This window comes from Triticum aestivum, chromosome 1D, assembly GCF_018294505.1.
Source record: "Triticum aestivum cultivar Chinese Spring chromosome 1D, IWGSC CS RefSeq v2.1, whole genome shotgun sequence".
Classification (NCBI taxonomy): domain Eukaryota; kingdom Viridiplantae; phylum Streptophyta; class Magnoliopsida; order Poales; family Poaceae; genus Triticum; species Triticum aestivum.
This window is the reverse complement of record NC_057796.1, coordinates 213,900,128-213,916,236: the sequence shown is the minus strand read 5'-3', so window position 1 is coordinate 213,916,236 and position 16,109 is coordinate 213,900,128. Positions and strand designations below refer to the sequence as shown.

The window sequence follows — 16,109 nt, the reverse complement described above, 5'->3', positions numbered from 1 at the left end:
AATGATACTTGACATTAGAAAAGCTCTTAGCAAACGAACTACACGATCTTGTGCTAGGCTTAGGATTGGGTCTTGTCCATCACATCATTCTCCTAATGATGTGATCCCGTTATCAACAACATCCAATGTCCATGGTCAGGAAACCATAACCATCTATTGATCAACGAGCTAGTCAACTAGAGGCTTACTAGGGACATGGTGTTGTCTATGTATCCACACATGTATCTGAGTTTTCCTATCAATACATTTCTAGGCAGGGATAATAACGATTATCTATGAACAAGGAAATATAATAATAACCCAATTTATATTGCCTCTAGGGCAATAATTTACAACAACTAGGAGTAGGATCTTGTTCGCGCTTGAGTCGTAATTCTATGAGGTGCAAACAATGGTTTGAAGTGCGGCTCGATGATCTTACATCTATCAAAGGCACTTGTCACCAGGGAGGAAAGCGATGATGAAGACATGATTCCCCCAGAAGTGAGATATCTGCAAACTATAAAAAAACTATATATTGTAATCAACTTTGATAGGCCAAAAAGAAAAAAAGAAAGGCCAAAAAAAGGGCAAAGAAAAAGAACCAAAAATAAAAAGAAAACACTTACTATCTCTTTTCCACACTTGTGCTTCAAAGTAGCACCATGATCTTCATGATAGAGAGTCTCCTATGTTGTCACTTTCATATACTAGTGGGAATTTTTCATTATAGAACTTGGCTTGTATATTCCAATGATGGGCTTCCTCAAATTGCCCTAGGTCTTCGTGAGCAAGCGAGTTGGATGCACACCCACTTAGTTTCATTTGTTGAGCTTTCATATATTTATAGCTCTAGTGCATCCGTTGCATGGCAATCCCTACTCACTCACATTGATATCTATTAATGGGCATCTCCATAGCCCGTTGATACGCCTAGTTGATGTGAGACTATCTTCTCCTTTTTGTCTTCTCCACAACCACCATTCTACTCCATATATAGTGCTATGTCCATGGCTAACGCTCATGTATTGCGTGAAAGTTGAAAAAGTTTGAAATTATTAAAGTATGAAACAATTGCTTGGCTTGTCATCGGGGTTGTGCATGATTAAATACTTTGTGTGATGAAGATAGAGCTTAGCCAGACTATATGATTTTGTAGGGATAACTTTCTTTGGCCATGTTATTTTGAGAAGACATGATTACTTTGATTAGTATACTTGAAGTATCACTATTTTCATGTTAATATGAACTTTTATTTTGTATCATTTGGATCTGAACATTCATCGCTACCAATAAAGAAGATTACATTAAGAATTATTAGTAGCTTCCACATCAAAGAATTCTGTTTTTATCATTTACTTACTCGAGACGAGCAGAAGTAAGCTTGGGATGCTGTACTCTCCAACGTATCTATAATTTTTGATTGTTCCATGCTATATATATACCCCTCCCGTTTGGATGTTTATGGATTTATTTCACATTTATATCATTTTTGGTCTAACCTACTACCGGAGGCCCAGCCCGTATTGCTGTTTCTTTTGCCTATTTCAGCTATTTCGAGAAAAGATATCAAACGGAACAGTCCAACGGAATTAAAACCTTTGGAGCGTTATTTTTGAACGAATCGATCCAGAGGAATATAGAGTGCCAAAGTCAAGAGCGGAACGAGGCGGCCGGAGGGTGGAGGGCGCCCCCCTACAGGGCGTGCCCCTGCCTCCTGGGCTCCACGTGCGGCCACCGACCTACTTCTTCCTCCTATATATACCTACGTACCCCGAAAACATCCAGGGAGTATCCGAAACACAATTTCCACCGCCGTAACCTTCTGTATCCACGAGATCCCATCTTGGAGCCTTCGTCGGCGCTCCGCCGGAGGGGGAATCGATCACGGAGGGCTTCTACATCAACACCATAGCCCTTCCGATGAGTTGTGAGTAGTTTACCACAGACCTTCGGGTCCATAGTTATTAGCTAGATGGCTTCTTCTCTCTTTTTGGATCTCAATACAATGTTCTCCCCCCCTCTTGTGGAGATCTATTCGATGTAAACTCTTTTTGTGGTGTGTTTGTCGAGATCCGATGAATTGTGGGTTTATGATCAAGTTTATCTATGAGAAGTATTTGAATCTATGAATTCTTTTATGTATGATTGGTTATCTTTGCAAGTCTCTTCGAATTATCAGTTTGGTTTGGCCTACTAGATTGATCTTTCTTGCCATGGGAGAAGTGCTTAGCTTTGGGTTCAATCTTGCGGTGTCCTTTCCCAGTGACAGCAGGGGCAGCAAGGCACGTATTGTATTGTTGCCATCGAGGATAAAAAGATGGGGTTTATATCATATTGCATGAATTTATCCCTCTACATCATGTCATCTTGCTTAATGCGTTACTCTGTTCTTTATGAACTTAATACTCTAGATGCAGGCAGGAGTCGGTCGATGTGTGGAGTAATAGTAGAAGATGCAGGCAGGAGTCGGTCTACTTGTTGCGGACGTGATGCCTATATACATGATCATGCCTAGATAATCTCATAATTATTCGCTTTTCTATCAATTGCTCGACAGTAATTTGTTCACCCACCGTAATACTTAAGCTATCTTGAGAGAAGCCTCTAGTGAAACCTATGGCCCTTGGGTCTATCTCTTATCATATTTGCTTCCAATCTACTTTTATTTGCATCTATATTTAATACCAAAAATATATTTACTTTATCATATCATCTCTATTAGATCTCACTTTCGCAAGTGGCCGTGAAGGGATTGACAACTCCTTTATTGCGTTGGTTGCGAGTTCTTTGTTTGTTTGTGTAGGTACGAGGGACTTTTTGTGGAGCTTCCTACTGGATTGATACCTTGGTTCTCAAAAACTGAGGGAAATACTTACCCTACTGTGCTGCATCACCCTTTCCTCTTCAAGGAAAACCAACGCAAGCTCAAGACGTAGCACTACTATGTCTGTGCTTGTTTTGCCAGAAACCGATTGCTAAGTGGCCTATGTTTTGCCGAAAATGTTGATTCATTTCCATTCCGGCAAATTTCAGGCGCTCTATATGTGCACTTTCTAGCAAAGGTCATGCCGAAATTTTCCGTGAATTTCGGCATGACTTGTGCTAGAAAGTTGGACATATCGAGTGCTTGAGATTTGTCGCGACGGGAATGAAACGACATTTCTGGCAAAACAAAGGTCACTTTTTTGTCATTATTCACTTTATTATATAAAGCTCGATAATTAAACGACTACGACATTGAACCCTAGGAAACATGACCGACACCGATGAGGCCGGAGGTTCTCACTCCCAATTAGGTCGAGCACACGCCTACCTCGACTTTCTGGTGGATCAGGAGAGACAGGAAGCTGGGTGTCCGGACCGCCTTGTCAACGAATGACGACGGTGGTGGCGCCGGCGCCGACACTGATGCCACCAACGACACCGGCACTGAGACTGGCGCTGATGATGTTCCTAACTATAGCACGGAAGGTGGGACCTCCCAAGCCAGTGAGGGAAAGAAGGAAAAGAGGACACGACGCCGAAATGAGCTCGGCACCGGAAGACTGGTGGTCACGGCGGTGCACCCTGGCGAGTTCGAGCCAATAGAGTCGCGAGAAGTGGCAGCGTGTTACGGCAACCAACTAGCATGCATCCTACGGGATACCGCTAACATCAACACCACAAAAATACGGAAGAATGATCAGTTGAAGAAGCTGCTTCTAACTAGGTTGCACGCAAGATTCCTATTCCCCGGTCGTAATGACGAAGTCGACCCATGGGATGATGATGCCATGAAAAAAAATCAACAACAAAGCCCTAGGGAAGTTCAGCAACGCATTGAGTGCTTGGAAAACTAGGGTGAAAAAGGCGATTCAAGTAGACCATGAAACCTACGCCGAGATTGTTGCAGACAATCCGAAAATTACGATAGAGGACTTTGAAAAGTTCAAGGAGACTTGCAATGAAGAAGATGCCAAGGCCAGGTCAGAGAGAGGCAAGCAGCTGCAGGCAAAGAACATGGGGAACCACCACCTTGGAAGTCGTGGTTACACGGGAAAGAGGCCCGTGTGGGCTAAGGAGGACGCAGAACGTGAACGTCAGGGGATCCCAGACCCATTGGCTGAGTTCAACGACCAGCAGGAGCACGACCTCATCAGGGCCCGATTCTCGTGGGACCCCAAGAAAAACATTTTTTCACCGACGGGCCGACTAGGAAATTCATGAGATTACTGGTAATTATCCTTTTACCACTTTACATACGTTCTGATCAACGAAGTCTACTACATTCTAGTCGCATTCGTAAATGATTCACGGTCCATTTTGCAGAGAGAGCAACACAAGCTTGCGGCCGAGAGCGACTCGTCGACTCAGTCGTCGGCGAAGTACAAGTGGGACACTCATTTCATCCGGGCCATGAACATAATGATGGGACACCCGCCCGGCCAGCGGCCGCAATATGGACGTGTGCATGGCACCGGGGATGGGGCCACTTGGAAGTACTATTATAGCAAGGACCCCGAGGCCAAAAGACAGAGAAAGAAGTTCAGTCAAGTGACTATCGACGAGAAGGTGGCGCGGGCGATGGGGAAAGCAAAAGCTGAGACCAAAGCTGAGATAATCGCTGCCTGTAGATCTGATTTCGTGGATGCCTTTACAAGCTTGATTCCAACAGTGGTCACATGGGTGCAACAAAATCCAAATGCGCCACCAAGTGATTTTCCCATGCCCAGCTTCACCGGGAGCAACTCAATGAACATCGCACCCATACCCGTACCTAGTATGGCAACCGCACCCGCACCTCCTCCAGCACCTGCTCCTCCGCCCAGCTCTCACAGCAGCCCTAGCTCCGTCTCTGGCTTGAATGTTGGGTCGTCGACATTGGCTGAGCTCGATGCCCTCACGGTAAATACGCGTCGTCGCACCTTCATCAACTCAACTAATTAATTAATCTTCAGTTGCCGTTCTTTTTGGATCTCTGACGCCGCACGTATATGTATTTGTAGGCCGACTCCACTCCGTGCACCCTCCTTTACAACATGAAGTCCGGGTTGGTGGATGTGGGGAAGGGTACTATAGTGAAGCCTAAGGATCGATTGTTTCACCACCGGTAGATGCCTGATAACGCCTTAAGGGTCTCCGTGGCGAGTGTGAAAGCGGGCTACGAGGGTCTCCCTCGTCCGATACAAACCGATGGAGAGGATGACGAGACCCCCACGCAGCTTGGCCAATGCAAAAATTGGCCGATCCTGTGGCCGAAAAATCTTCTTCGTGTCGAGGTGGCCGGGAGCACATCAACGGGACCTCAGGAAGGTATGACCACAACACCACCTACACAAGTACAACCATCGTCTGTGCTGCTTGCTGAGATCGAGAGACATGAGGAAGGAGGGCCAACCGTTCCGCCGGCAGATGATGCCATCTGCCCAATGGAAGAGGATAGGGATCATGACATGGAGGAGGCCGACGATGACCCTAACCAGTATTTCAACACTACCTTTGACAACGAAGTAACAATGAGTCAACCACATGAATATGAGATGCATGTGCCAGAGCCGGAACGTCCTCAGGAGTGCAAGAAGTCTTTGTTCATGCAATCCTTGCAGGACACGCCTCCAGATGCCGGCTCCACCCAAGCTCAACTACTTAGCTAGAGTCGTCCAATGCTGAACCCGACAACACTAGGGGTGGTGCTCAGGGAGGGTTTGACAGACCCACCAGCACCTCAACCCACCAAGAAGAAGCAGAGGAAGAGACCGGCGGCGAGAAAATCCAATAAAGCTGGCAATGTTGGTTCTAGCAGCCAGCCGCCTTCGACCAAGGTTGACCATGTACCGATGAAACATGCGCCATTAATCCATGTCGCGGGACAGCCAATGGTACCGGCGAATGCACTAGCTGCCATAGAAGGGGATCTCAGGAGACTCCATGACCATGTGCTTTCGACAGAGAGAAGCCTCCTCGCCTCGGATGATCCAGGATACCCACTTTATACGGTTCATGTGCCGAGCAGTTGCAAGATGTATGTCCACACATGCCCCGCGGACCTCTTCTTCCTGAGGTTTGATTACATCTTCCAGATGTTTCAAATGAGGACACTCGATTTTACGTTCGTCCGCCTGTATGCGCTGCACATGAACTACATCATCAGGAGAGAGCAAGTCACCGGTCTTGCGGTCGCGGACCCATACTACATGCATGAGGGCTTCTTGTCAATCAACGACGCCAACCGTCAATATGCGAGTCAGTACATCGAAGAATTCTTGGTCAGCAATAAGGACAAAGAAACGATTCTCCTACCTTATCATCCCAGGTAAGTCATCCGCGGATAGCACTATAACACATACATCCTTTCATGCATTTCAATAGTTACTTTGCACGCATGGAGGCTAAACTTGATCATGTATTTTGCGCAGCGGGGGGTGTCGTGCCGTTCTCATTGTTCTTTACCCGCGTTACTCCCGCGCTCTATATTTGGACCCGTCGAAGAACATACAGAAGAAAGATTACACACACATAAAGTATGTTCTGGACAGAGCTATGCTGGGCTTCAGCATGCGGGGTGGCTACATCCAACACAAAAAAACAAATAAGGCCGGGCTTTGTTTCAGCCACAAGACTGACTTCTGTTGCATCCAGCAACCGGCAAGAAGTGAGAATGATGGATTCTACGTCATCCATCTAATGATGGACTACAAAAGGGATGTGCAATCACTTTGCATGAAATCTTCATCCGATACCCATATCCAGAGATGGGCCGAAGCCTTTGGAGCCGTGCCGATAATCGACTTCGAAATGATTTCTACCGGATCCAACAGGAAATTGCGCCCATCATCATCAAAGATGTCCTCGAAGAGAATGGGATGTTCTACGCCGGCCCAATATCGCGAGCTGACATCCGAACCCGCATTGCCCTACAGCGTCAGGACATGACGCCTTTCACTAAGCTTGGGTGCACCCTTCCGGATATGGACAGATGGGAAGAGTGCACTGCTTAAAAACAATGTGTCTGTTTAGTTACTTGTTACTTTCTGTACGACGAAACTATTAGATGTATGGTGCCGCGCTCTAGTTAATTACTTTCGGTACGATAAAATTAGTTAACTATGTTTACTATATATGTTGCTTCTATTTCATAATTGTTTTGTTGAATTCGCTTCATGGTATATATATGTGCATCTCTGACAGGTAATAGATCAACGATGGCGAGGAAGTGGTATGCCGTGTATGTAGGGCATGTTCCTGGTGTGTATGATGAGTGGCCAGAGTGTCAGGCCCAGGTCTCTGGCTTCTCCGGCAGAAGCAAGAAAGGGTTTGATAGCAGAGCGGAAGCCGAAGCTAGTTACTTGAGGTTCATGGCACAACAGGGGATTCAGAACCAGCGCCGCCTCAAAAACTACTACATAATACCGCTTTTGATCATCGTGATTGCTCTTATCTTCTATGCGTCATATCATAGTCTACATTGATGATGAAACATGAGTATGTGACCATGTAGTTGCATGTATTGAGAACTTGTAATGACTTGTAACGCTATTTCGAGACATGTATTCGACCATGATTGATGATGATAAGATATTTGAGACATGTTGAGACTTCTAATAACTTTGGCTCATCGATGACTCACTTGCTTTTCAATGAATATGCATGTTATTGTATAAACGGTGGATCTGTTTAATTGTGTACAGAGCCAAAACGCAAAAAAAAATACAAAAGTTAGCAGTGGCGTGGGGGTAAAGATTACTAGTAGCACTCAAGTAACAGTAGTGCTGGCTAGTTCCACACGCTGTAGATAATTATCAGTAGCGCTGGGTGAAAACGCGCTACAGCTAGCTTTAGATACCAGTAGCGCTGGGCCAAACAAGCGCTACTGCTAAAAAATAGCTGTAGCGCCGTAGCAGTAGCGCGCCCGCCCGCGCTACTAATAGCAAGAAACCCAGCGCTACTGGAAAGGGTTTTCCTAGTAGTAGCAGTAGAGCGCCCACCCGCGAACCAGTCAAGTTTCCCACTCCTCTCCATCTGCGACTCCACTGCCCCGTCTTCCCCATCTCCGGGTCGTTCCAGTCTGGGGCCTCGCCGTCGTCCACCGGCCTTGGTGCGCTCGGCACGGTGTGGTCAACGTGGTCAACAACCGAGAGTCATCGGAAGATGACTGTACGTGAGAGGCTGATAGTGGGGACGCACCACGCCCATGGACGCATGCATGCAACGGAACGCGGCGTGGTCAACGTGGTCAAGGATCGACTTCCATCGGAAGTATACTGTACGTGGAGAGGCTGACAGTTGGGTCCACGGCCGCAGCAAGGAAGTGCCTCTTTATTACGCGGAAAATAATGATTCCTCCACCTGACAGCAGGGACCCACTGGACGGGCCACCGTATTTTGCGAAAAAACGTTTCCCCCCTGACTGCTGGGACCCACCTGACGGGCCACCGTATTTCGCGAAAAAAGGTTCCCTCCGCTGTCAGCTCGGACCCACCGGAAGTGCCTCCTTATTACGCACAAACACTACAAGAAATATGTCAACTAGTGACCTTCTGTCAGTGACCCTGGAAGAATTGGTCATAGATCTATGACCATTTCAGACCAATTGGTCAAAAGCTGTTCGGGAGGCTCCAAACCCTAAACTATAATGACCATTTTGGTCAGAAAGGTCGTAATTTCCTTACACGAAATGGTAATAAAGCAGATAGCACTGGTCCGCTGCCTTATTTCTAGCTGATCATGACCAATATAGATGGTCATAACCTTGTAAATTGTGGTGGGTTGCTATGACTAGGCGCCACCTCATCAGTTTTGCCTATGTGTCATGTCCATGTGGCAGTTTTTGCCCTAGGTTGTGGAGCAACCTATATTTCTGTCATTCCCAAAATTCCCAAAAAATCTCATAAATTCTTTGGGTCATATCTTCGTCAAATATGTAAAAAACCTTCCTTGCCTAGTTCAAAAATAATTCAAAAATATTAATTTTCCTATTCTGTTCAGAAAAACACTTTGTGAAGGAAGTACCACTTTGGCATGTCCAAATGGTATCCATTTTCTACAGTGCTTTCCTATGCCCAAATAACCATCCTCCACCAAATGCCAGCTCAATCCATTCATTATTTTGAGCCCAGCTTCAACATTCGTATTTATGTCCAATGTGGTACTTTGCAAAGCAAGTACCACCTAGGCTCCTTCTTTTGAGCTGAAAATTTGTGAAGACGGTCTTCTTAGTAACTGATCATCCTCAGCCAAAACTCACGCCCATTAGCCATGTGCATTTCCCGTACCGCTAATCAAACACTTGGCTGCTTATTCATGTTTGAGCATCGATCGGTCTCCTCGTGAGAATCTTATGTTGTGATTTTCTTCCTAGCACCTACCTGGGGAGTCCCCAACCCACTAGACATGCCTAGGCCGCCCAGAACACATGGCAACGCCATGGTCACGCGGTGACCACGCGGCGGGCATGTGAGTTTACGCGCTCTAGAGTTGGGGCCCTCGGCCACCATCCAAACCTCGACGTATCGCAACCAAACCATGTATTTATGATTAAATAGGTACTTATGTAACTAGAAATGATTTTTGGAAAAAATTAATAGCAAACTATGAGGCAGCTGCAGTTCAAGTTTGACCCGCTTCCTACTGAATCGGCGGGAATTTGTCTTTTTCACCAGAGGTGGATCAAAACTTTTTACACCTAACCATTTTGTCAATTGTGCATTAAACATGGCCTAGTATTTTATAAAATTGATTTGGTCCATTTTTGCAACAATTATTTGGTAGTTCCTTCACAAAAAACCTCATTTCGGGCACTCGAAAAATGGAAAATGAATTGTCCGTGCAAAGAAAATGAAAACTCCCTTAGGCAACATTGTTTGGAATTCCAAGATGCACCCTTGTGCACAATATAGATCATTTGAACAAACTATGCCATGAATGTGGCCATAGATTGATCATTTGGCTTGAAAGCCATGAATCTTCACGCATGATAGCTCATTTTTTAGAACACTTTTTTAAAATAATTTCCGTATTACAAGTTTATTATTTTTCCTGTAAACTTGGTCACATATAATGACACAATGCGAAGGTTTTCCAATTTTTATATTTTTTTTGAATTTTTTATGCCCGTTTCAAAATGCGGTCAAAACGGCGGGCTTGACCGTTCCTAGCTAGTGGTTGAATCTTGGAAAACTTTTGGTGTTTCTATGATAAAATAGATACTTATGTACCTATAAATGATTTTTGGAAAAAAATAAAGAGCAAACTATGAGGCAGCTGCAGTTCAAATTTGACCCGCTTCCTACTGAATCGGCGGGAATTTGTCTTTTTCACCAGTGGTGGATCAAAACTTTTTACACCCAACCATTTTGTCAATTATGCATTAAACATGGCCTAGTATTTTATAAAATTGATTTGGTCCATTTTTGGAATAATTATTTGGTAGTTCCTTCACAAAAAAACCTCATCTCGGGCACTCGAAAATTGGAAAATGAATTTTCCGTGCAAAGAAAATGAAAACCCCCTTAGGCAACATTGTTTGGAATTCCAAGATGCACCATTGTGCACAATATGAGATCATTTGAACAAACTATGCCATGAATGTGGCCATAAGATTGATCATTTGGCTTGAAAGCCATGAATCTTCACACATGATAGCTCATTTCTGAGAACACTTTTTTAAAATAATTTCCGTATTACAAGTTTATTATTTTTCTTGGAAACTTGGTCACATATGATGACACAATGGGAATGTTTTCCAATTTTTTGATTTTTTTGAATTTTTTATGCCCGTTTCAAAATGCGGTCAAAACGGCGGGCTTGACCGTTCCTAGCTAGTTGTTGAATCTTGGAAACATTTTGATGTTTCTCTGATTAAATAGATAGTTGTGTACTTAGAAATGATTTTTGGAAAAAATAAAGAGCAAACTATGAGGCAGCTACAGTTCAAATCCGACCCGCTTCCTACTGAATCAGCGGGAATTTGTCTTTTTCACCAGAGGTGGATCAAGGCTTTTGATACCCAAACATTTGGTCAATTGTGAATTAAATATGGCCTAGTATTTTAGAAAAATGATTTGGTCCAATTTTGCAACAATTATTTGGTAGGTTCTTCACAAAAAACCTCATTTGGGGCACTCGAAAAATGGAAAATGATTTTTTCGTTCAAAGAAAATGAAAATTTCCTTAGGCAAGATTGTTTGCCATCCCAATATGCACCCTTGTGCACAATATGAGATCATTTGAACAAACTATGCCATGAATGTGGCCATAAGATTGATCATCTGGCTTGAAAGCCATTGATCTCCACACATGATAGCTCGTTTCTGAGAACACTTTTTTAAAAGAATTGCCGTATTACAAGTTTATTATTTTTCCTGGTAACTTGGTCACATATAATGACACAATGCGAAGGTTTTCCATTTTTTGATTTTTTTGAATTTTTTATGCCCGTTTCAAAATGCGGTCAAAACGACGGGAATGACCGTTCCTAGCTAGTGGTTGAATCTTGGATTTTTTGGTGTTTCTCTAATTAAATAGATACTTATGTACCTAGAAATGATTTTTGGAAAAAATAAAGAGAAAACTATAAGGCAGCTGCAGTTCAAATTTGACCCGTTTCCAGCTGAATCGGCGGAAATTTGTCTTTTTCACCAGAGGTATATAAAAACTTTTGACACCTAACCATTTGGTCAATTGTGCATTAAATATGTCCTAGTATTTTAGAAAATTGATCTGGTACAATTTTGCAACAAATATATTATAGGTCCTTCACAAAAAAACTCATTTTGGGCACTCGAAAAATGGAAAATGAATTTTTCGTCCAAAGAAAATGAAAACTTCCTTAGGCAACATTGTCTACCATTCCAAGATGTAAACTTGCACAACATGAGATCATTTGAACAAACTATGTCATAAATGTGGCCATAAGATTGATCATTTGGCTTGAAAACCATGAATCTTCACACTTGATAGCTCGTTTCTGAGAACACTTTTTTTAAAATAATTGCCGTATTACAAGTTTATAATTTTTGTTGGTAACTTGGCCACATATAATGACACAATGTGAAGGTTTTCCAATTTTTTGATTTTTTTTGAAATTTTTATGCCCATTTCAAAATGCGGTCAAAATGGCGGGAATAACCGTTCCTAGCTAGTGGTTGAATCTTGGATTTTTTTGGTGTTTCTCTGATTAAATAGATACTTATGTACCTAGAAATGATTTTTGGAAAAAATAAAGAGAAAACTATAAGGCAGCTGCAGTTCAAATTTGACCCGCTTTCAGCTGAATCGGCGGAAATTTGTCTTTTTTCACGAGAGGTGCATCAAAACTTTTTACACCCAACCATTTGGTCAATTGTGCATTAAATATGTCCTAGTATTTTAGAAAATTGATTTGGCATAATTTTGTAACAAATATATTATAGGTCCTTAAAAAAACTTATTTTGGACACTCGAAAAATGGAAAATTGATCTTTCATGCAAAGGAAATAAAAACTCCCTTTGTCAATATTGTTTGCAAATCGAAGATGTAAACTTGTGCAAAATATGATATCATTTGAACAAATATTTGATAGGACTTTCACAAAAAAACTCATTTTGAGCACTGAAAAATGGAATGAAATTTTTTATATTGAATCGATCACGACCAATTTATATGGTCATAAGGCCATCAAATGGTTTGCTGCGTTCTGATTGGACCATGAGCATATCACGCGGATCACGCATCAACCACCATCGGATGCTTCCGGATCCAACGGCCCAAACCCACCCGAGCCGAAACCCTAGGTCTGTCCTCATGGACATTTTCCACCCACCCCCCCGCCTCCATTCTTTTTTTCTTTCTCTCCCTCCCCCGTCAGATCCTCTCCCCTCTCCCCCGATGCAGATCCCCCTCGTCCCCCTCGTCGCCGCCACCCACCCCTCTGAACCTCGCCGCCACCCACCTCCGCCCCGCCCTCACTCTCCCCTCGTCTCCCTCGTCCTCGACCAACCTCGCCGCCCGCGCCCTTCCTCATTCTCTCTCCCTCTCCAACGATTCAGATCTCCCACCTGCGTGTCCTGTCCAACGCTGGCCCCTTCTCCCATGGCCCCGGCGCCTCTTCCATAGTAGACGTGCGCGTCGCCCGCCTCGGCCTCGTCGGCGACAGACGCGTTGCCGCTCATCGACGACGGCGTCACACCCGGCGAGCCATAGCCATGGCCTCTCCCTCACCACTCTCTAACCCTAGCTTCCCGTCGCCGGAGGCGGCACCCTCCTTCCCGAGCCGCGCCTTATCCTCTCCTCTCCCGCAACCCCAAACCCGGCCCCGCCGCCGATCTCCACTCCCCCAACCCCAGCCCCAGCCCCGCATCATCTTCCTCCTCCCCTGTCTCGATCCAACCCAACCGCCGCCGCCGACCTCCCCCAACCCCGGCCTCCTCCATCGCCGGCGACCCTTCTCTCCCTCCCTCCACCTCCAGCAGTGGATCCACACCCACTCCAGCAGCAGCTCAAGCCGCCGTCAGATCCACCCTCCTCCCACTGGCCGGAAATCCTAGCCGCCCGTCCATGGCGACCCACCGCAGCACTCCAAGGCATCCACGACGGCTTTATGGTCTGGTATGAATCCCTTCAATCTCACCCTCTTCTTCTTCTCCTTCAATCTCCCTCTCTCTCTCTCTATCTCACCCCGTCTCTGTCTCTGTCTCTATCTCTGCAGGTAGGATAGGAGGAACGGCGACCAGCAACGGCCATGGCGACCCACCGCAGCCTCCAAGACCTCGACGACGGTCGGTGCTACGGTATGAATCCCTCCTCCCCTTGTCTTCTTCTACTTGACCTTTTCTCTCCGTCTCTCCCTGACCCCCTCGTCCCTTCTCTTCTCTTCTCTGTAGGTGAGGCACATCAGCCAGCGATGGCACGACGAGGAGAGCATCCTCCTTCTCCTGCCAGTGCCATGGAATGGAAGGTCTGTTCCATCTCTCTGTTGCCTTTGGTTCAGAAAACCCGCAAATTCTCCACGATTGGTTAATCATGTATGCATGCCTTTCATGTTTGATTAGTACATGCATGTTTCACCCGTCCTGTATGGATAGATTGCTGCTTGTTAGGCACGATGGTACATGGACATGGTTTGGTCACATGGAAATTGGGATGGGGATTTGGGTAGGCAGGTCGGCACGAATGGTTGGCTATTGCTGCCCTGTTTATTTTAGTCAGAGGACCATGTCTGATTGCTTGCACGCACCACTCACTCAAGCATATGGTTCTTTTACCAAGTCAAATGTTTTGGAATGAGAACGATTAGTTCTGCTCTAGCTGGCATAAACACATCAATGTGGCGGTGGGTGCTACAGGCCCTCTAACCGACAAGAAAATATATTAGCAACTGTTACATACAGTACATCACGTGTTTATTGGAAATTCATGTGCTTAAAGACTGCAAGATTTCTGTCCTGTAATTCGAGCACTATGCTTGGGGGGGACAGCAACATTTCTCTATATATCGTGTACAAACATTTGTCTGATCATGATATGTGCAGTTAGATCCTTCGAGAGCAATGGGAAGAGGCAATGATGGTCATGGGTACCCACCCGGTGGCCAGGGGGGATACCCTCCGGCAGGGTACCTGCCGCAGCAGGGAGGTTACCCTCCACAGCAAGGATACCCGCCTGCACCTGGAGCTTACCCACCTGCACTAGTAATTCACCAATGATTCTTAAGTTCTACCTGTGAGCACCAAATGTTTGGGATCTCTTTTGTAATTTGGTTAATCAGCATTTGTATTATACCACTTCCTGGTTGCCGTATCAAATATTATACCATTGCACTATTTAGTTACTTTTCAAAGTTGTGATAAATATAGTTCTTTTTTACTTTCAAGATAGCATCAAATTCATGTCTTCCATTTTTCTCATCTACGCTGTGTGTCTATATATAGCAGCACAGTTTTAGTTGCTCTGTAGGTTATTAGTAGAACTAAACTAGCCAATTAACAAGTGAACTCACTATGCATTTGCTGAATCCATATTTGGAAAGTTCACTGACCCTGCTACTATAACAAACTGCTACTGGTGGCTTTTTCCCAGGTAGTACATGCATCATCAGTCCTATAGAGCTGCTGCTCATGTATTCATTTTGTTCTAGGAAAGTGGGAGGGCAGGGGCCCTTGATTTTCTTGCATAATTTGAGCAAATGTGATTTTTATTCTCTGAAGTTGATTCTCATGTGTGGTCATACCAACAACACATGCTTAAGACATCAGTGGCTGGACTTTAGATGTTTGAATCAGGAAAAAAATTGTGGGGAAATGGTCCATTTATCCTTTATTGCTTTGTGTTTTCTCTTCTAGAATTAGTATACTTTACTTATATGTTTATATGTTGAATGGCAGAAGCTCAAGGTGAAGAAGGCCATCGAGAAGGGCAACACCGACGGCGCCCAGATCTATGCAGAGAGCGCCATCCGCAAGCGCACTGAGCACATGAACTACCTCCGCCTCGCCTCCCGCCTCGCTCCATATGCCCATGAGTGATATATACTACTTGCCTGCTGTTGTATCATATTGCTTAATTTTTTACATCAGATTTATGTACGGTAAATGTCGTCTCATCAACTATGAAGAGAATTGGTGGTGGTTAGGGTGTTCTGGTGCTTATGTAATCTTCTTTCAGGCCTTTTGAGATAGAGTTCTTTAGCTGAAAAGTTTAGCAAATGCTGCAGTGCTTCCTTGCATGCTTACTACTACAATCTATACTACTGCTATTGTCATATCTACTACTTGTGGACTACAGGTTCTATGCCATCTCGGCGGAGTACCCTGAGTTCAGCAAGAAGGACAAGACACTCGTGCTGCAGTTCACGGTGAAGCATGAGCAAAAGCTTGTCTGCGGTGGTGGTTACATCAAGTTGCTCGGAGGTGATGTTGACCAAAAGAAATTCGGTCATGTTATATTTATTAGAATATATTGAGTACATTCTGAACCCCCCAATGTGACACAAGTTATATATGCACATGCTATGGTTTGAGTGTTGCTTGTGTATGGTAAATGGGTTGAGCACCCACCGCTGTTTGATGCTATTGTGTTTAGGATTCTATTCCTCTATGCGTGTAATCTCCAGACCATGATCAAGCACACGCACACGGTTGATAAGCATGGAATGATTACTACTAATTAATGA

The 16,109-nt window shown here is 44.6% G+C and overlaps 1 protein-coding gene across 1 annotated transcript; it reads left to right on the top strand.

Annotated features, from left to right (window-relative positions):
• Window positions 1-13,679: 13,679 nt before the first annotated feature.
• On the top strand, window positions 13,680-15,899 carry LOC123167583 (uncharacterized). The gene is made up of 5 exons (XM_044585417.1): window positions 13,680-13,728; window positions 13,822-13,895; window positions 14,470-14,628; window positions 15,322-15,458; window positions 15,722-15,899. Exons 1-5 carry the CDS (start codon window positions 13,680-13,682, stop codon window positions 15,897-15,899), a joined length of 597 nt encoding a protein of 198 aa, XP_044441352.1.
• Window positions 15,900-16,109: the final 210 nt, after the last annotated feature.